The following is a 22,130-nucleotide window of genomic DNA, read 5'->3' as shown; positions in this document are numbered from 1 at the left end:
GACCAGGGAGTAGAAAGTGAAAGTGAAGTCGCTCAGTCGTGTCGGACTCTCAGCAACCCCATGGACTGCAGCCTACCAGGCTCCTCCATCCATGGGATTTTCCAGGCAAGAGTACTGGAGTGGGGTGCCATTGCCTTCTCCGAAAGTCTGATTAGTTAATCTTAATTAGCTTCCTACCAGGGAGTAGAGGCCTAACATAAAATGTTGAAGCTGAAAAGAACCTCAAAGAGATCCTACGACCCACTCCTCCCATTTTACAGACAGGGAAACCTGGAGAGCAGATTGGGAAGAGAATTACTACCTGATTCAGATTCAGTGGCAGAATTAAGACCTAGAATTCATCCAGTGTCTAAGAATTCCTAAAAATGCCCTCTTACATTGATTCTAAATCATTCACCTTTGGGCTCAGGTGTTGAATCGTGCTAGCAACACACTCCAGTATTCTTGCCTGGAGAATCCCAGGGACAGAGGAGCCTAGTGGGCTGCCGTCTATGGGGTTGCACAGAGTCGGACACGACTGAAGCGACTTAGCAGCAGCAGCAGCAGCAGCAGTGGATTATGGGAGGGATAGGAGTGCAAAGCCAATTGGTGGTGTCCTCAGGTGGTCCAAGCCATTTTCCCAGAAGAGCAATGGTCAAGAGATCCTCCAGTATGGTCGTGAGAGTAGCCTTCCTGGCACAGGAGAACCAGAAGAGGGTTGAGAATAGTAGGTGGCCATCTGGTACTGTCCAGCTCAGGTGCAGATTTCTGTTAAAGACGTGTGCTTTGTCTTATACATTCTATAGATGGTCCATTTGACTCCAGGCCAAGTTTGGCTGCTCCTTTGCACTGCATGTGTCTATAAAAATTTATAGCTTTTTGTTTCCTAAATCTTTGAGTAAAATTGATCGTGCCAGCAGCAAATCAGTGTTTCTCCTTGAATTGTAGTCCCTGTGACACCTACAGTGCACCAGCATGAGAGGCCCAGCTCCAAGCCATTCTGTGACTAGATTTGCCTTGCAAACCACAGGAAACCTTAATTCAAAACCAGCTGGGGATGTGGCAGAGAACCCACATGTGAGGGACCACAAAAAGGCTATCAGTTTGACTGGACTGGCCAGTATCTAGTGAAGACTCGATTTTAGCAGAATGTCATTTTTATCCAGGTCTAAGCAGGCAGCAGAGGACATGGCACCCCATTCCAGTACTCTTGCCTGGAAAATCCCATGGATGGAGGGGCCTAGTAGGCTACAGTCCATGGCATCTTGAAGAGTTGGACACGACTGAGCAACTTCACTTTCACTTTTCACTTTCATGCACTGGAGCAGGAATTAGCAACCCACTCCAGTATTCTTGCCTGGAGAATCTCAGGGACAGAGGAGCCTGGTGGGCTGCCATCTATGGTGTTGCACAGAGTCAGACACAACTTAGCAGCAGCAGCAAGCAGGCAGCACGTCCACCTGGGAGAATCAGGGTTAGTTTCTCTAGAAATAAAAACCAAGTCTTGGCTGGAAACTACCCCAGTGGCAGGGATGCGTGAGGAATGAAACACACAGTAGGTGCTCAGAAGGTACTTATGAAGCTGAACTTATTGATGTATCCTTGTTAATTCCACACTCCATGTCTTCGAGACTGACTGTACAGCAGTCAGGCCCTGAGCTGTGCCGTAGGCCCGGGAAGCTTGGGTGTCATAGTCCCCAACCCCCCAGGAAGATGAACGCAGATAAAGATGTGTTAGAGCTGTATAGTCTGTGAAGATGCTCCAGTAGGATATGCAGGGGCTCTGGGAGTCCAGGCCACCCTAACATGATGCACTGTCCTCTCGCTGCTTCTGTACTGGTCTGACTGCTTCTGGTGCAGCCCTAACATCTTGGAGCCCTGACTTCGGATCCCAAAGCCTCATAAAGTCACAGGGGCTCAGCCATGCTCCCCTGCCAACCGGCAGTTGCAAGCACTCCCTATACACTTGCCTGAGCCCTGCTTGCTCAGTCCTGACCCCCTTGCCTCTGACCCTATGGCCCACACACTGAAGACCAAGAGGCTCTGAACGTAAAATTTGGGTTCAGAAATTGACCCTAAGTGTTCTTTTTTTAAGGTTTTTTTTTTATGTGGACCATTTTTAAAGTCTTCATTGAATTTGTTCCAATACTGCTTCTGTTTTATATTTTGGTCTTATGGCCACAAGGCATGTGGGAATCTTAGTTCCCCAACCAGGGATCGAACCCATATTCTTTGCATTGGAAGGTGAAGTCTTAACCCCTGGACCACCAGGGAAGTCCCAACCCTGGGTGTTGTTGCTCTGCTTTGGCATGGAGTCACCCCACACTGGCTTTTTCTACTGTCATTCCCAGCTCTCTGAAACAGAGCTTCCAACCCCAACTTCTCAGGCATGGACTTGACCAAACCAACCCCAGGACTTCCTTATCACCCAACCAGGGAGGGTCAAAATATAGACCCCAGGCCCTTCCTGATCCCTTCATCCAGAACCTCAGCACTGATGTAGGCAGAGGGTCCAGAAGCTGGGGGCCCACAGTACCTGTTGTCCACCCGTGGGTGCCTTTCCCTGGAGACCAGATGAAGGCCCTCTCCTGGTCCTCATTTCTGGGTGGCCTGGTGTCTCCATGTTAAAGACAACCGTAAGTCCATGAGCATTCCCACTTTGCAGATGAGGAAACAATCTCATCCGCACCACTGAGCAAGGTAGTGGCTGAAATGCTCTCTGGCTTTCTCTGCAGCGGCGCTGTCTTCACCACAAAGCCTGCCCTCCAATTGCTGTAGCTCATCCTGCCTCTTGGCCAATCAGAAAAGCAGAAACCTGGATGCAGGGAAATAAGCTTACTCTAAAAGCAACACCCCTCAGACACAGGGATGTTACCCACGCGCACACACACACACACACATGCGGGGCCAGCAGCTCAGCCTGCCATACTTGCACCTCTGGAAGGACCAGCAGGGCGGTCCCCTTCTCCGGTTTCAGACCAGGGCCAGGCCAGGAGACGTGGGGCCCCAGAGTTCACTGTGGAGGGGACTCATGTCCCCACCCTAGCTCCCAAATATTTCTAGCACTGACACGAGGTTGAAGAGCCTCAATAATTACACCTTGTGTGTGTGTGTGTGTGTGTGTGTATTCGGTTGTGTCCAACTCTTTGCAACCCCATGAATTACAGCCCATCAGGCTTTGTCCATGAGATTTACCAGGCAAGAATCTGGAGTGAGTTGCCATTTCCTCCTCCAGGAATCTTCCTGACCCAGGGATCGAAGCTGAGTCTCCTGCACCTCTGGCACTGGCAGGTGGGTTCTTTATGAGTTTAGCCAGTGGGGAAGCCCTAGTGACACTGTAGTTGGGACATTTATTTGTGCAGTACACAATTTGGCTCTCGGTGTCAGGCCGATACCCGGTCCTGTGGATACAGAAAAAAATGGAATTGATTCCCCGTCTTTAAAGCTCACCATTGAGTAGAGCGCTCCGTAAACATGAAGTACCAGAACTCTCCATGCTCAGGAGTCCAGACTCTCTTCCCACCCCTGCCTTGGGTCAGGAGCTCACAGTGTCAGGCTTGATATGTTGGACTCGCTCACATGGTCCCTCCTTGCCCCACACCAGTCCCTGGCCACATGGCAATCCTTGGGACTGAGCTTCTAGAGGATAAACCTGACCATGTTCTAGGTCCCTGAGCATGTCACTGTCTTCCATCGCCTTTGGGAAAAAATGCAGGTTCTCCAGCATCACCCAGAGCACCCAGCAGCCTCCAGCCTCTACCTGCCCTGCCAACCCTGCCCCACCCTCCCCTGCCCCTCCTTCCTCACCTAACCCTGCCTCCTCTTGCCCATCTCAAGGCCTCTGCAGAAGCTGCTCCCTATGCCTGGAATGATCCCCCCCCTCTGCCCCCAGGTTTAGTGACCAACTTCTCCTCCTTCAAAGACCTCCTTTTAGGTCTTAACCTAAAAGTCATCTCCTGAGCCCCCCACCCCCACCCTGTGGGAGCTAGAGGAGCCCCAGGTCCCCCATCGCAGGCTTACACAGCCCTCTGTCCATCATCCACATGGCTTATCAGGCTAGGCTTACTTGATGTATTTAGCTGGTGGTTTGTGAAGGGTCTTCCTTCTCCCTGTAGAATGTAAAGGCTGGAGGGCACGTCTTACATCCAGTCCCTTCCCTCATCATCCTGACAGCCCCATGAGGTTATCCCTGATAACCTTTTTTGAGGTGACAAAACTGAGGCTCAGAGATGGTCAGTAACTTGTCCAAGATTACAGAGCACATACTTGGCAAAGCTAGCCTGTGAACCCAAGTCTGTGCATGTGTGCAGTTGTGTCCAATTCTTTGTGACCCCATGCACTGTAGCCTGCCAGGTTCCTCTGTCCATTGTATTTCTCAGGCAAGAATACTAGAGTGGGTTGCCACACCCTCTTCCAAGTGATCTTGCCGATCAGGAATTGAACCCAAGTCTCCTGCATTGCAGGTGGATTCTTTACAGCTGAGCCACCAGGGAAGCCCGAACGCAGGTCCATGTGACTCTAAAACCTGCGCTTCCCAACCACAAGCACAGCACAGAGACTGGGGCTGAGGGACTGCTTGAGTTTAGTATCCTCTGCCAAGAGAAATAAAGAATGAGAGAGAGTTAACAGCAAGCAAAAGGATGGTGCTGTCTTTCTGGTGACATCTGGGAAGCAGCTTTTGTTTCTGCTTGGGTGGGAGACTTGCACCTCAAGTCCCAGGAGTTGGGGATAAGCCCCCCAAGGCAGGCATCCTTACCCCACGGGCTCTCTGGCATCTGTGGGAGCCTGGAGCCAGCGCCTGCATGCACGGAGCCAAGAACAGGACTCAGCCCCCTGGTGTTTATGCAGGAGAGTCGGTGACGCGTGCACTTGAGGGGGGCCCAGAACACTGCCAACGCCTAGACGCCTCCGGGAGGGCACCTGTCGTGCTGGGAGCAGCTGTGAGCCTCGGACACCCCCGCGGCCCATCCCCTCCCCAGCTTGGAGAGGAAGGCGCAGCCCCCAAGCACATGGCTTCAACTCCCGGCTCATTCACTGAGGGGTTTGTCCACCCCCAGCAGTGACGTGGAACTGGGTAAAAGCCACATGGAGTGACTTTGGATTCTGGCTCTGCCAGCTCCCAGCTTGGGAAGGTCTGCAAGCTCTCCGAGCCTCAGCGTCCCCTTCCGTGAGATGGAGTCTGTAACTCAGCCTGCCCCGCTGCTTGTTCTGAGTGTCATAGTGGGTGCTGTTTGTAAAGCCCTCGCATAGTACAGTTGCTGTTGTTTAGTTGCTCAATCATGTCTGACTCTTTGTGGCCCCATGGACTGTAGCCCACCAGGCTCCTCTGTCTATGGGATTTTTCAGACAAGGATGCTGGAGTGGGTTGCCATTTCCTTCTGCAGGGGATCTTCCTTATCCAAGGATTGAACCCGGGTCTCCTGCATTGCAGATGGATTCCTTACCACTGAGTCACTGAGAAGTTCCCCCCCTCCACCCCCCTCAATAGCACAGTAGGTCCAATCAATACATTATAACTATTGTGGCTTCCCTGGTGGCTCAGACCGTAAAGAATCTGCCTGCAACATAGGAGACCCAGGTTCAATCCCTGGGTTGGGAAGATCCCCTTGCAGAAAGAAATGGCAACCCACTCCAGTATTCGTGCCTGGAGAATCCCATGGTCAGAGGAGCCTGGCGGGCTGCAGTCCATGGGGTCACAAAGAGTCAGTCACGACTGAGCATCTAACACTTTTGCTTTAATTGTGGCTTCACCTTTCATGGTTATGACAGGCACTTCCTCCACAAAGCAAGGACCCAGATCCCCTGCGTCTCTGGAAGGTTTGAAGTGAGCCAACACAGACCCTTGACCCTGGATATAAAAATAGGATGGTAAATCTTAACTCAGAGAACCTATGGGTTTCTGAGAAGGTCTGAGTGAGCATACCCCTGAAAGAGGGAAAGTGGCTGCAGGAGCTTCCTTCATCCATGGTGGCCACGCCATCACCCAGCCCTGTGGATTTCACCTCCTAAATCTCTCGCAGACCATCCTCTCTGGTTGCTCTCTTCCTCCAAGGCTCTAGTCCAGGCCACCATCATCCTGTCTGGACTTAGGTGCAGGCCTCCTAACGAGGATACTAGTCAGCATGGGTGACGTCATGCTGCAGTAACAAACAAGCCCCCAATTTCCAGGAACACAACAGAGGCTTATTTCCTGCTTGGGCTTTGGCAGGAGGGCACTGCTCACTGTGACCGCTCAGGGACACAGCCTGACATAGATTCATCCTGACACCTGCCTCCCCGGTCACCTCCACCAAGGGCGGGTATGTGGCCAATCTCTCCCTGGCTCTTAAAGCTTCCCCCCACACCCAGAAGTGGACCGCTCTGGCCACAGTTCAGGGTGACAAGGCAGGTCACGTGGCTTCAGTTCAGAGGCAGTAGGGACGTGCAGACCTATCATGAAAGCAGGGCTCTAGAGGTGTTGGGAGAACCGTCTCCATACATTCACTGTGTCCCAGCACTTATGTGCCTCTCTGCAGCAGAGCACTTTCCAAAATGCAGATCTAGTCACCACACACACACTCATGAGTAGCTGAGAGGAAAGCAGAAGCGCCATCGTGACGGGTGTAATGACAGGAAGCAGAGATTGTGCCCAGCAATGTGTGCTCACACCTACAGGGGCATCTCTTCCCAGCCTGGGGGCACTGGGGAGACTCCACCCAGAAAGGGGCAAGTAGGACGGTGAATGCGGCTTGCGGGGGAGGCAGAGCTGGCCCCTAAAGCCCATGTGCAGGTTACAGAGCACAGTGAGGAGCTGGCACAGGTCTCAATGCCAGAATGGACTGCTGTCAGCTCCAGGCTGGCAAGATCGAGGCAGGGGGAGGAGAGACAGGAGGAAAACCCATCAGGAGGCAGGAGGTCAGGTTGGAGAAGGCTGTCAAATGGAGCGGTCACAAAGGCCTGAATTTGGGGAGTGTGAGAACACTGAAGATTCCACCCTCTCTATTATGCGTCACCCTGCATTGTGCCCCTGAAACCATCCCTGGTTCCCACATGCCCTGGACTGCACAACCTCTGGATCTTCCTACCTCCCAGGCTTGGTAGTGAGCCCGTGAAAGCTCCAGGTGGTCTCCATACCTTCTCCTCCAGCCACCGCTCAGATAGAGCACCTTTGCAGCTGACGGCTTACAAAGTCCTTTCCATGCCTAGCGTTTCATGCAACACCAAGGTAACCCTGCTGTTCCTGCAGTTGTACGTGGGGAAGAGCTCATCCTTGCTCGGATGAAGCTTAGATAGATGGAGCTCATCTCTCCACAAACACCTGAGTGTCTGTGTCATGCAAGACCCCGAGCCCTTGCTGTTAATAAATGTCAGGCCTCCTGGTTCTGGGTTGTTAAGATCAGAGGACATCCAGGCCTCTATTGTTAAATTCAGCAATTTATAGTTAAAGACCACGTCTTACTAAACGAGCAAGGGTAATGCAGTTCCTTTCCCCTGAAAAAGAGAGAGAATTATTTTCAAGAAGATAATTCCCAGTTGAATTTTGATTTATTTTTCAAATTGAAAAATCTAACTGAGACCTTAAAATGAAATTAATTTTAGAAGTGTGAATGAATGAATTTTTAGCCGCTGTAGCTGGCATTCCAAAAACACGTCTGGAAATTCAGACAGACTTGATTGACTTTTCCTCTGTCAGAATATATGAGTGAAATATAACCAGCTTTGTGGAATTGCCTCTTAGACTCTTAGCCAAACTCAAGGAATTAGTGAAATAGCTTGGAAGCACTAGTCAATCATGCAGCACTCTCCGTGTGCCCGTTAACCTTACCCCTAGCCTGCTGCTGCGCATCTACACTTTCTTCAACAGTGGGTCTTCCCTGCCTTCCAGCTACACTGGTTGTCGCTTGGACTCCCCTCACCTCTCTGACAGATCCACAGGCTTTGGGGAGCTTGGGGGAAGGACTGGTGTTCTGTATGGAGAGCCCATACAGTGTGGGCACAGGTGAGGAGAGGCAGGCGTGTAATTACATCTGAGAGCTTCCTGGTAGTCTGGGCACAAAGGGAAACCAGCCAATTATGGAACACCCATTGCCTCCCAGAAAGTCACAGTGCAATTCATCCAGTAGGAGCACTTGTGTACCCAGGGGCTTACGTATGGGAGACTACTAGGGAGTGATGAGGACCTCAGGGGCAGAATCACTGCAGAAACAGAGGTTCACCCCCCATCAGTGGCTCCCACTGGCTCTCAGGGCAGGCTGAGCGTGCTCACTGAAGATCACACTCCATGAGGCTACAATGCTCAGGTCCAAAAGATAGTGTCCTGGTGACTGGACAATACAGGGGGCAGCTTGGAGAACCTGGGAAGTGGATGGTCAGTTAGGCACTCTCAAACAGCCACTGACTTTTAAAATTTTAGAATTGGTAATATACTCCCATTGTTTGACATTCAGAAGTTACAAAGACGTAAACAGTGAAAATGCTGCTTCCCACTGCTAACCCTGGCAATCCAGTTCTCCACAGAGGATTTTAATGTTACCAGTTGCTTATGCGTTCTTCCAGAGAGATTATACATGCAAATATATGCAAAGGTATATAGATGTATGGCCATGTATATGCATATCTGTATAATTATGCAAATGGCAACATACTGCAAGCACTATTCTACACATTTTTCTCAGTATATTGTGGAGATAGTTCTCTATATTGATCGTCTTCATCCTTTTTTACAGCTGCATAGAAGGAATTTTTGCTTTGCTGAAAGAAGGAAAAAAACTCCAGTCTGGATAGGTCTGTCTTTCACCTTCTGTCAAAAACCCAGTTAGAAGTGACCTGTGCATAAGGATGTTTACTAATTTCAGGTCTGTTTGTAAGAAAAAAGACTACAAATTACCCAAATGTCCCTCAAGAGGAGATTAGCCAAATAAACTGCAGCACATCCACACGGTGGAATACTATGCAGCTAATAAAAAGGTGAGGACAGTAAATATACTTATAGAGAATTATCTCCACAATATAGTCAGAAAAACACATGTAGAATAGTGTTTGCAGTATGTTACCCTTTGTATAATTATACAGACATGCATATATATGGTCATGTATCTATATATCTTTGTATATATAATCTTTCTGGTGTGGTAACCAGGCCCTAGGAGGACCATGACTTGAGAACTCAGAGGCAGAGGTCAGTGAAATGAGGCCACTCAGAGCAGGGTAGGTGGGAGAGCAGGTAGGAAGAAGGTCATGAAGTGGCTTCCAGCCTCCAAGTGGAGTCATGTCAAGTGAGGTGGAGGGTGTGAGTAGGCAGGGTCCTTTCTGGGTTGGTGTGAGAGTACCAGTGGGACTGGTCGAGGCCAGTACTTCTATTGAGTAGGACCATTTGGAACACAGGGTACCCCGGGACACCCCTCTGTATGTCCCAGACACAAGGGTGGTACAGCCAGGGCAGGGAGGAAGCAGCCTGAAGAGCCATTCACTGTGCTACAGACACGGTGAGACAGGGCAATGTGCAAGCCCTGAGGGGCCTGGCCTGAGTCAGCAGGACCTCTTCTGCAAAAGCCAGAGAGCAGACGGACTTCCCCTGGGATCTCAACAGTGAGTGGTGGAAAGGGACCTCAGATGATGGGGAGCCTGAGTGGGTGGCCCCTTATTGAAGGAGAGATGGACTTCAGGCAGAGCACTGCACACACACACACACACACACACACACATATGCTGATCAGGCCCCTTCAGGTCCACTCTAGCACAGTCCTGTTTGCCCTGGGACCTCCGCAGCATCCGGGAGAGAGGGCTGACTGAGGCACAGGGCCAACTGGGACCATGGTCCCAAAGATGGACCAGGAGGGAGGGGCCAGGGCCCGTGGGGGAGAAGCTGATGATGCCTAGCTAGACCACTGGAGTGGACCTACCAAGAGGAAGGGGCGGGGCTGGCCAAGAGCGATGGCCTCCATCCTGCCGCTGACCCCAGCCCAACTCCCTCTTGGAGGAGACAGCGAGCAGAGGCCCAGACAGGACAATGGGTCTGGTTTCTGGTCAAGGAGCATGACTCAGAGAGGATAAGACCAGGGGCAGGGAGACCAGAGGGAATGGTTTACCCAGTTGGGAGATGAGGAACCTTGGAAGCAGGCACAGCGGTGAGGATGGGAGAATGCACAGTGCCAGAGATATCCAAAGCAGAGAACTTGGTGACCCACTGAATATCAGAAAGGAAGAAGCAGGAGCTGAAGGTGTTGGAAACAACGCCCCAAATGGCTGATTGAGAGTAATCCTTTGATCTTAGTACAGCTCTGACACGTCAGTTTCTAAGCCTCTCCCATGCCTCTTGTGTGTGTACGTGTGCATATGCCTTGCTTATTTGAGGAGGGTTAGTTTACAACAACAGCAGTGTATTCCCTCATAGCTCCAGAGGCTAGAGGTCTAAGACCAAGACGCCTACGGGGCCATGGTCCCTCTGCAGTCTCAGGAAGAGCCTTTCCTTTCTTCTGCTGGCTCCTGATGGCTGCCAGCAGTCCTTGGTGGTCCTTGATGTGTAGATTCGTCTCTCCAGTCTCTGCCTCCCTCTTCACATGACTTCCTTCCCTGTGTGTCTGTCCAGATTTCTCTCTTTTTATTAAAGCCTCTTATTGTTATCCAGTATGACTTCATCTTCCTTTGCTTACATCTGTAAAGATCCTATTGTCAAATAAGGTCTTTTAAAAAAAAATTTTATTGGAGTAGAGTTGATTTACAATGTTATGTTTGTTTCAGATGTACAGCAACGTGAATCAGCTGTACATATACATATATCCCCCTTTTTAGATTCTTTTCCCATATAGGCCATTACAGAGTTTTGAGCAGAGTTCCCTGTGCTATACAGCAGGTTCTCAATCGTCATCTATTTTAGACAGAGTAGTGAGTATATATCAATCCCAAACTCCCAATATTTCCCTCCCTCACCTTTCCCTGTTGTAACCATAAGTTTGTTTTCTACATCTGTGACTCTATTTCTGTTTTGTCAATCAGTTCCTTTGTACCATTTTTTTTTTACATAACACATATTTGCAAATAAGTTCTTAGTCACAGATTCTGATGGACATGAATGTTAGGAGGGCACAATTTGTACCCAGCATGTATATGCACAAGTGTGTGGTTTTTCTAGTAATTGGCCGCTAACTAGTTGTTTTGATGGGGCTTCCCAGGTGGCTCAGTGGTAAAAATTCCTCCTGCCAATGCAGGAAACTCTTCCATAGGTTGGGAAGATCCCCTGGAGGAGAAAATGGCAACCCCCTCCCAGTATTCTTGCCTGAGAAATCCCATGGACAGAGGAGCCTGGCGGGCTACTGTCCATGGGGTCAGAAGAGTCAGACATGACTGAGTGACTGAGGACACAGGTTGTTTAGACCCATCACTTGGACATGGCAAATGATTTGAGTGGTTTAAAAACCATTATCAAGCACTTCTATGAACCAGGAGCTTTCACAGCATCATATGTTTTGCACAACCCTGTGAGATTTGTGATATCCTCCCCTTTTTGTGAAAGAGAAAACAGGTCTACAGAAATGAAGAGATATATTGAAGACACCAAGGCTAAATAATATATAATAAATTTAAACCCAAGTGACTCGAAAGCCTAGCATGTGCCACAGGTCCCGGAGTCCTGGAACACTAGTTTCATGGAATGTTGATAGATCTTCCAAAAAATGAAAAGTGTTCCCTGGTGGGATAAGTTCTGGAAGAAGTTCCTTCAGGGGCTTCCCTGGTGCTCCAGTGGCTAAGACGCTGCACTTCCAATGCCGGAGCCTGGATTTCAGTCCCTGGTCAGGGAACTCTATCCCGCATGCCACAACTAAGAACTGATGCAGCCAAATAAATAAATATTTTTAAACAACATGCATCGTTAAACATATTTAAGAGAAGTCCCTTCATTGTACGACACTCAGTGCCTTTATGAAGTGAGCGGGCCTCCTCTCCCTAAAGAGACATAAGTCTCATTAATGGAAAGCCATGGCCCACACCCTTCCAGACAACTCACCTGCCTGAGAAGTAAATACAATGCCACCTGCTTTGTGGCATTTGCTGTGCACTGATTAATTAATGATCTGGGCTCCCGTGCCACGGTGACACAAATTCAGCCACCCATTCAGCAAACGAAGGCCATTCCAAACCATTCCAAACCCAGGCAGAGGCACGGTGCCAGGCTCTGGGGACATTCTTGGTCAGGAATTATTTGTTTGAAAGGAGCAGGAGCCCATTCAAAGCAGCTTAAGCAAAAAGGACTGCTCTTGGAATGGTTACTGTGGTAATTAACGGAACCCACGGAGCAAACCTGTGTCCCGGTCTCCAAGGCCTGGACCAGAACCGTCTCTCTCTGCCCTGTCCTCCCCTACCCCCAACTTTAGTTCCATGGTCTCTCATCTCCACTTCTCTCTGAGACATTTCTGCCTCCTCCTTTGTTGTTGGTACTTCGAGTTCAACACACACTGCTCATTAATTTAATCTCTCCCTGTCACTGTTCCAAATAACTGAAAATTCCTGGATGGATGGCATGCCTCTATGGCTGCTCCAGGACGGGGGGCTCCAGGAGAACGTGGGGGGATGAGTAGGGGAAAGAGGTGCTTCTTCTGCATACACTGCTCCCTCTTAGGGGTTCGCAGCACTGGGTGAACACTGGGACCAACAGGAGAGCTTTGATAAATATCAGTGCCTGAAACCTATGCCTTCCCTGTTCCCTGCTCCCACGTTCTGGTTTAACGTGCCTAAAAACAGGGCTCGAGCATCCGTGTCAGCTTAGGTTCTCAGGTATCTCTATTGGGAGGCCCAGATCGGGACTCTGTGCTGTACAGCAAGTCCCCTACATACCAACCATCAAGTTGTGAACTTTCAAAGATGTAAACGTGTGTTTGCATGTCCAGTCAATGAGTTAGTTCATGTGTCTGGCGTACCTTGTCACGTGCGCGCATCCTCTCCAAACGGTTGTGCTTGTGTGCACTTTACTGTCCAGTACTATGTAGAGTACAATAGCGCAGTGTCTTTTCTGCAAGCCCAGGATGTCCGGAAGCAAGCGTAAAAGCAGCGGTGATGTAGCTGGTACTACTGTGCTTTCCAAGGTACTGCATTGTTAAGACTAAAACTGTTTTCTTTAAATTTTGTGTTTGCTTTTTATGTATTGCTTGTGAGAAAAGTATTCTACACCTATTACAGTACAGTACCATGTAGCCGATCATGTTAGTTGGGTACTTAGAGTAATTTTGTTGGACTCATGAACAAATTGAACTTACGATCGTGCTCTTGGAACAGGACTAGTTTGTATGTAGGGGATTTACTGTGATAGGAAAGACAATAAAAAGTCATTACAAGAGGATAATGGCTTTGATGGAGAAGCTTAGGGGCGGACACGACTGAAGTGACTTAGCAGAAGCAGCAGCAAGGGCTAGCGCACCTGACAGTCCAGAGGGAGCAGGAAAGAGATCCGTTAAGACCTGAGTGTGAGAAGTGCCCGTGCCTGGCAGAAAGCACTAGGCATCGTGGGCTTCCATGTTTGTCACTGATTACTACCATGAGATGGACAGTGTCTGGGTTTACAGTGTGGACAAAAGATATAGGCTGAATTCACAAATGAGAAATCACTCAGGTAGAGAGTTAAAGGTGGAGAGACCTTGATTTTGCATGATTGAGACCACTCATGCATAGTTGACCAAAGCAGGTGTCAGTGTCATGCCCACTTGCCAGGAAGCTTCCCAGCTGGCTCAGATGGTAAAGAATCCGCCTGCAATGCAGGAGACCCAGGTTCAATCCCTGGGTCAGGAAGATTCCCTGGATAAGGGAACAGCAACCCACTCCAGTATTCTTGCCTGGAGAATCCCATAGGTAAAGGAACCTGGCAGGCCTACGGTCCATGGGGTCACAGAGTTGGACACGATTGAGCAACTAACGCTTTCACTTTCCACTTACCAGGGGGAGAGGCAGAGGCTGCCCAGAGTCCCTGGTTCTGAGCCGCACAGTCAAGCATGGACCCCACTGTTGAGACTTCCACCTGCTCCACCTTTTGTAGGATGACCAGGGGTCCTGGTGTGCTCAGGACTGTCTTGGTTTTAGCTCCAGAGTCCGCTGCTTGCAGAAGCGCCTCAGTTCAGTTCAGTCACTCAGTCATGTCCAACTCTCTGTGACCCCATGGACTGCAGCATGCCAGACTTCCCTGTCCATCAGCAACTCCCAGAGCTTGCTCAAATTCAAATCCATTGAGTCGGTGATGCCATCCAACCAACTCATCCTCTGTTGTCCCCTTCTCCTCCTGCTTTCAATCTTTCCCAGCATCAGAGTCTTTTCCAGTGAGTCAGTTCTTCTCATCAGGTGGTCAAAGTATTGGAGTTTCAGCTTTAGCATCAGTCTTTCCAATGAATAGTCAGGACTAATCTCCTTTAGGGTGGACTGGTTTGATCTCCTTACAGTCCAAGGGATTCTCAAGAGTCTTCTCCAACACCACAGTTCAAAAGCATCAATTCTTCGGTGCTCAGCTTTCTTTATAGTCCAACTCTCACATCCATACATGACCACTGGAAAAACCTTAGCTTTGACTAGACGGACCTTTGTTGGCAAAGTAATATCTCTGCTTTTTAATATGCTGTCTAGGTTGGTCATAGCTTTTCTTTCAAAGAGCAAGTGTCTTTTAATTTCATGGCTGCAGTTACCATCTGCAGTGATTTTGGAACCCTAGAAAGTAAAGTCTGTCACTATTTCCACTGTTTCCCCCTGTATTTGCTGTGAAGTGATGGGACCGGATGCCATGATCTTAGTTTTTTTAATGTTGAGTTTTAAGCCAATTTCTTCACTCTCCACTTTCACCTTCATCAAGAGGCTTTTTAGTTCCTCTTCACTTTCAGCCAGAAGGATGGTGTAATCTGCATATCTGAGGTTATTGCTGTTTCTCCCGGCAATCTTGATTCCAGCTTGTGCTTCTTCCAGCCCAGCGTTTCTCATGATGTACTCTGCATATAAGTTAAATAAGCAGGGTGACAATATACAGCCTTGATGTACTCTTCCCAATTTGGAACCAGTCTGTTGTTCCCTGTCTGGTTCTAACTGTTGCTTCTTGACCTGCATACAGAGTTCTCAGGAGCCTGGTAAGGTGGTCTGGTATTCCCATCTCTTGAAGAATTTTCCACAGTTTGTTGTGATCTATAGTCCCAGGTCAACTGGGATGTTTGGTCATCGCACCTGTCAGTGGTTTCCCCATGTTCTACATCCTGTGGAGGTGCGGAAGCCCTCCCAGCCAGTTGGGATAGGCAGGAGGCGAGAGGGAGGATAAGCAGAACCAGGGTTGCTGGTCATCCCTAGAAAAGATGGATATTGATAGCATTTACCCAGAATGCCCAGAGACACCCCATCTGCCTTCTGGACTACAAGCCTGTGAGATCCTCAGGCGGTCACTGGCGGTAGAGCACTCTCTGGTTCTCTATGGTGGTTACAGAGCTCCAGGGAGTTTGGCTGGCCCAAACAAGGCCTAGACCCCAGGATCTGGAACCAAAGCAGGCCAGTGGGTCCCCCATTCCTGCCTAAGCCCAGGCCCCTGTCGCAGATCATAATTCTCTGGCATCAAGAAAGTCTGTCCCCATACACCCAAACCAAGCAGAAAGGAGTTTAGGGAGGGGAGAGTGTGTCAGGGCCTGAGGACATGTGTCTGGGCTTCCTGGGCAGGGTAGAGAAAGAAAGAGGAGCCCCTAACCCTGGAAGCAGCCAGTCACCAGCCTGAGCAAGAGGAGCCTGAGCAACTCAGGGAAGAAAGGGGCTCTATATGTGGGCTGGTTTCTGTGGCTGGTGATGAAGCTGTGGCCAAGTGATCTCACTTGCCATGTGGACAGAGACTGGGAGAAGGGGCGGAGGAACTTGGACAGGTAGATAGGAGAGAGGCAGCAAGAGAGACACAGGGAGAAAGGGACAGAGAGGTGCGGAGGTTCAAAAGGAGACAAGAGACAGAGAACAATGGAAATAACAAGATTAGGTGACTTCCTTGGTGGTCCAGTGGGTAAGACTTTGCCCTCCAATGTAGAGGGCATGGGTTCCATCCCTGGTTAGGGAATTAAGATCCTACATGTTTCATGATGGTTTAGTTGCTAAGTCATGTCTAACTCTTGTGACCTCATGGACTGTAGCCCCCTAGGCTCCTCTGTCCATGGGATTTCCCAGACAAGAATACTAGAGTGGGTTGCCATTTCCTCCTCTAGGGGATTTTCCCGACCCAGGGATTGAACCAGAATCTCCTGCATCTCTGGCATTGCCAGGCAGGTTCTTTATCGCTGAGCCATAGTGCAGCTGAAAGAAAAAGAGCAAGATCAAAGAACCAGAGAGAAGGGGAGATGGTATTTTTCCTACTCCAAGAACCAAGAGGTAAGCTCCTCAGAGCAGCCAAGCCAGAGGCAGCCCCACTCCCCATTGAGGATGCAGTGATGGGAAACAGCCTCACCGTGGGTCCTGAGGGCCATCATCAGGGCAGAGCTTCAGGCTCAGCTATACCAGGCCAGCCACTCTCAACCAGGCATCCTGTCTCTCGTGCACACCCGTGGGCAGCCCAGCCCAAGCGTTGACATCCAGGGATGGGGCTGGGGTCGGGTGATGGCAGCCAGCAGAGGATGGGAGGTCAGTCCTGAGCATCCTTTGGGGAGGGACCAGCCAGTTTCTTGCTATGCGGCAGTGCATCTACCCACAAGATGGGCAGTTGTTCCTTTGATGTTGCCCTGAGCTGCTGAAGTGGCTCAGGGCTGGACAGTCATCACACTTTTGCTCCCAAGTCCACAGCAACCCATACAGGCCAAGAAGTCACCTATTTTGGGAACTCCCTTGGTGGTCCAATGGTTAAGACTCCACGCTCTCAATGCAAGGGGCCTGAGTTCCATCCCTCATTCAGGGAACTAGATCCCACATGCCACAGCTGGAAAAAAAAAAAAAAAAAAAGATACTCTGTGCCATAAGGAAGATTTGGCACAGTCAAATAGATAAATTTTTTAGTATCTGGCCTTCTCTGGTTGCTCAGATGATAAAGAATCTGCCTACAATGGAGGAGACCTAGGTCCGATCACTGGATCGGGAAGATCCCCCTGGAGAAGGGAATGGCAACCCACTTCAGTATTCTTGCCTGGAGAATCCCATGAACAGAGGAGCCTGGTGGGCTACAGTAAACTACAGTCCATGGGCTTACAAAGAGCTGGACACAACAAAGCATCTAAAACATCCTTCTTTCTTAGCATCTTCCTGGAGCCCCTGGCTCACCCATTCTCTCCCTGTGTGGGTTTTGTTCTTTCACAATGAATTGCACTTCCTCTCAGTCTCTGTGTCCCTGTGTGCTTTTCCTTCTGTCTCCCTCTCTGTGCTTCCCTCCAGCTTTCCCTTGTCCTTTGTCTTCATTTCTGTGTGTAGTCCCTCTTCCCTCATCTCCCAAGTCCAAAGTTCAGCAAAGTCTCATTTATTTGGCTGCCTGAAGTCAGGTGGGGTGATGACTCAGAATTGCCAGGTGGAAGTTTTACTTTCCCTTAGTGAACACTTTCTACTAGTCAGTCAGGCAACGTGGTTGTACGGGCCAGCTGTCAGTGGGGAGGTTTACAAGCACAGAGGGAATGCTCCAGTCATCTGAAGCACTTACATTCCAGCCTGGGGCAGCCCCCAGTCCTGGCTCAGCTGAGCTATCTCCTGGCTGGTGACCTTGGGCAAACCACGGTGCTTGCCTCCACTTCCTCAGTTAAGTGGAGGTGATCCATTTCACACCTGGGGTTGAGGTGATAATGTGTGCTGAGAACCTGGCCTGATGCCCAGGGCCTCCGATTTCCCCTTTATCTACGGCCAAGCGCCACCACCACCCCCAGCTGCCAGCACTGCAGGCCCTTTGGTTTCTGCCCTGAAGGTACTCTGCAAGTTCTCCAGAGCTCACCATGCCATCCGTAGCCAGCTTCCTAGGAGATGCAGTGGGTCTTGGCTGCTGTTATGGCCGTATGCACGTCCCTCCAGCCAGCGGGCCACTTCACATGTATTTCTAGCCAGTCGGTTATTCAGGGTTTAGGTGCTATCTCTAAGGAAGAGAGATGCAGGATGCTTGTGGGAGAATGGTCCCAGGACCTGAACTAGAACAGCAGCAATGGGGACAGATGCCAGGCCACACAGTATTGGAACGAACAGAAGGGTGAACTGGCAGCTTGCGGTGGAGGGGGTGCAAGGGGCTGGGGAAGGGGCCTCTGGGAGCCCTGTCTCTGGTCTGAGGGACTGAGAATTGAGTATCAGCAGCTGTCGAAAGCCAGAGGACTCTCCTAGAGACTGTCCTATGGAGTGGAGTAAGTCAGGAAGAGAAAAATAAATATCATATCTTAACGCATATATGCGGAATCTAGAAAAATGGTACTAGTGAAGCTATTTGCAGGGCAGAAATAGAGAGCCAGAGGCAGAGAATGGGCTTATGGACACAGGAGGGGACGGACAGGTTGGGATGAATTGAGAGAGTAGCCCTGACATGTATACACCACATGTGTAAAACAGGCAGCTAGTGGGAAGCCACTGCATAGCACAGGGAGCTCAGCTCTGTGCTCTGTGATGACCTAGAGGGGTGGGATGGGGCGGGGTGAGAGGGAGGTCCAAGAGGGAGGGGGTATATGTGTACATATAGCCGACTCATTTTGTTGTACAACAGAAACTAACACAACATTGTAAAGCAACCATATTCCAATAATAAATAAAATTTTAGATGTTAAAAAAAAAAAAACAAAGCCAGATGTTTCTGAAGGCCAGACTCAAGCTGGTGCTGGGGAGGGAAAGGGAGGCAGCCTTCCTGGCTTCCTTCCTCATGGTCAGCTGTCCAGCTGAGGTGAGGTGGCAGGGACTTACAGTACACAGGGTGGCAGGTAGCTATCTGCTCATCCATGAAGCAAGACTGCTTAGAAAGAAAGTTCTTTTTAAAATGATTTATTATTATGTGGAGGATAATTGCTTTACAATATTGTGTTGGTTTCTGCCGTACATCAACATGAATCAGCCATAGGTATACACATGTCCCCTCTCTCTTGCATCCTGCCTCCCACCTCCCACCCCATCCCAGCCCTCTAGCTTGTCACAGAGCACCGGTTTTGAGCTTCCTGCGTCATACAACAAATTCCCACCATCTATTCTACGTACGGTGATGCATATGTTTCAGTGCTACTCTCTCAAACTTTCCCACCCTCTCCTTTCCCTCCTCATGTCCACAGTCTGTTCTCCAGGTGTGCGTCTCCACTGCTGACCTGCAGAGGTTCATCAGCACCATCTTTCTAGATCCCATATATATGCATTAACATACGATATTTGTTTTCCCCTTTCTGTCTTCACTCTGTATAACAGACTCTAGGTTCATTCACCTCAGTAGAACTGACTCATGTGTGTTCCTTTTTATGGCTGAGTGATATTCCCTTGTGTACATGTACCACAACTAGAGAGAAGCTTCTGCTGGGAGGGAGGGGCCTCAGCCAAGCCCATCACCTGCTGCAGCTCTGAGTAGCCAGACTCAGAGGCCTCCACCAAGCCCAGATGTCTCCTCCCCAGGGCAAGCAGCTCTGGGCCCCGCCACGGCTCCGTGGGGAAGGAAACTATGCCTGCCCTGGGAATTGGCCAGGGCCACGGATGAGTCCAGCCAGCTCCGACCATGCTGAGTTCCCCTGGGGATTCTCTGGGGACCCGGCAGCCCTGCTGAGCCCGTGTGGAGCTGGGAGGGCCTTGTTTCTGAGTTAGGACCCTGAGCCTCCCCTGGCCAAAAGTGCCTTCAGGTAGGGACCTTGCCTTTTTCATCCTTCACCCCAGCATCAAGCCCAAGATCTGTGTGGACAGTAGGTACCCGGGGAAGGTGTTATTCTGGCTCCTTTCGTTTCCAGCTATGGGACCTTGGGCAAGTGGCCTGACTTTTCTGCACCTCACATTCATCTGTGGTCAACAGATCACAAGACCTGTTCCACTTGGTGCATTTGGGAATACACAAGATCACAAGGTTCCAAGAGGCCCCTTCCCCAGCCCCTTCCACCCCCTCCGTTGGCATTTCATCGTATAGCCAGATCTCTGAACCTGGAGCCTATTATACAGAGTGAAGTTAAGTCAGGCGTGTGTGAGCTCTCCACCCCTGGGGATATGGGCAATGTGCTGGCTTGTCGCCTGCAGCTGCATGTGTCACTGCTCCCTTCTCCAGGGAGGGGGGAGTACCCACCGGAGCCTTCCCAATTCAGTTATGTGTGGCTGCAGCTGACATTTCATTCCACAGCCAGATCTGTTTCCTAGGAAACAAGTGAGAGACATTGACTGTGCAGCGCACACACACATGCACACACACACACCCCTGGCTGCCACCAAGAATGACAATGAACAGAAAGACAGTAATGTCAGCGGAAGCAAAAAAAATAAGTTTATGCCCTTGTGCTGGTGCTCCCTGCTGCCCAGGCTGCAGGGGAGGGAGGGACGGGCCAGCACTCCTTGACGCAAGACCACATCGTGGCTTGTGGGGCAACTTCTGAACAGGCAGGTTTGGGGGGACCCCTACTGCACCTCGCAGCCTCTCTCCTCCAGGGCCAGACCCAGGTGGCCTCCACAGGTGGGGTCCCGATTCGTTGCTTGTGCACCTTCTCTCTGACCGAGTCTGCTCCCAGCTTTCCTCTCCACCCTGAAGCTGGCACCCTAGACTCCTGTCTGCAGCCAGAAAGACACGGTCCTCCAGGCACACACAGGCTGCATGTCCACTCCCACCCTTGACTCCCTGACACCTGCCCTTTATCCTGCCGATGCCTCCTCCAGTCTCTGGCATCCCACCCTCCTAAGGTGCTCAAGCCAGAGACCTGGGAGTGTCCTTCCGCTCAGTTCCACCATGCAGGCCCCTCCTCCCACCCAGCCTCAGCTCTGGCATACCTTATTTCCACCCCTGGAACATGCCGTGCACTCTAGATGTCCATGCTCCCTTCTGTTCTTCCATCGACTGAAGTAAAGCCTGGACAAACACCTCGTCCTCTGGGAAGGCCTCCTGCTTTTCTTGGGCTGAATCAGCGGGTGACTTTCCCTGGACCCTTTTTTCTTACCTCCATGAGGGTAATGATCATTGCACTGCATTAATGATATCGAACATGTGGGCTTACTAGATTTCCGGTGTTCTAACAGCTTTATAGGTATTCATTCATAGAATGATATTACACTTGTGTGTCTATTGTTGGCGTCCTTGCTGCCCTGGCAGCTTGGAGAGCAGGCCCCCCGTGTGACCCAGCTCTAAGTCAGCCACCAGCTCCCAACATAGAGCTGGCTTCTGGTGAGCTTGCTAGGGTCTGTCTGTTTCTTGCTGTAAGGCCAGGACATAGTAGAATACACAGAATGTTTTTGTGGAGTGAATGAAATGAATGCTGCACTGAGTGGGTACCCAGTTGCCAGAGGGGATGCTCTCTTGGTGTGTTTCCTCTGCCTTTCTCCCAGCATACCTGATGGCTTAAAACTGGCTTTTGTGCAGTCTGTTGGCAAAGAGGGCTTTGTGGGTTTTGCTTCCTTCTTACAATAACCTAAGCATAGGCTCTGTTACATTGTACAAAGCCTGCCTTAATCAGAGTTTGAAACTGCTAAATAGAATGGCATTCAGATGATCATAGATAATGAGTGCGTGCCTAGCAGATGTGGCAGCAGAGTGTTTTGCAAAGCAGCCAGATGGATGACAGGAGATGCTGCTGGTTCCCTGCCCATCACCCTGGTAATCGGGGCTGTCTTCTTTTTCTTTGGGCAGCACTATTTCACGGTTAACTTCAGCCACGAGAACCAGAAAGCCTTGGAGCTGAGGACAGAGGACGCCAAGGACTGCGACGAGTGGGTGGCAGCCATCGCTCATGCCAGGTACGCCTCGGCCACCCCAAGGTCCAGGCAGAAGACTGGGCCCCGTCCTGGGCAAACTCAAACCCCGGGAGGGGAAGACATGGAGAGGGAGCACATGGAGGGGACATGAAGCTGTAAGAAGGGCGTCTTGACGGGTCCACTCTTAGAGACCCGGGGCTCTGATGTGCCTCTCCGGGATGCACAAGGAGCCAAGCGCCCCCGAGGAACAGCAGGGTGCCCTCCTGCCTCCAATCAGATGAGCTTCTTTTATCATCCCAGGAGAACTGAGTCCAATTTGATTGGATTATAGGGTTTTATTACAGGACTTCCCAGGTGGCTCAGATGGTAAAGAAGCCACCCACAGT

General features: G+C 50.3%; 1 protein-coding gene across 2 annotated transcripts in view; it reads left to right on the top strand.

The window, feature by feature from the left end:
• The window catches only part of RASGRF1 (Ras protein specific guanine nucleotide releasing factor 1), a 101,126-nt gene that overhangs the window by 2,253 nt on the left and 76,743 nt on the right, over positions 1–22,130 (top strand). For both annotated transcript variants that reach the window (XM_005889762.2, XM_070358415.1), the window contains exon 2: positions 21,680–21,786. In XM_005889762.2, the coding sequence (XP_005889824.1) occupies positions 21,680–21,786 (107 nt within the window). The remainder of the gene's footprint in view (positions 1–21,679; positions 21,787–22,130) is intronic.

The sequence above is a fragment of the Bos mutus genome, chromosome 21 (genome assembly GCF_027580195.1).
Source record: "Bos mutus isolate GX-2022 chromosome 21, NWIPB_WYAK_1.1, whole genome shotgun sequence".
Taxonomy (NCBI): Eukaryota; Metazoa; Chordata; class Mammalia; order Artiodactyla; family Bovidae; genus Bos; species Bos mutus.
This window is presented reverse-complemented; position numbering and strand designations above follow the sequence as displayed.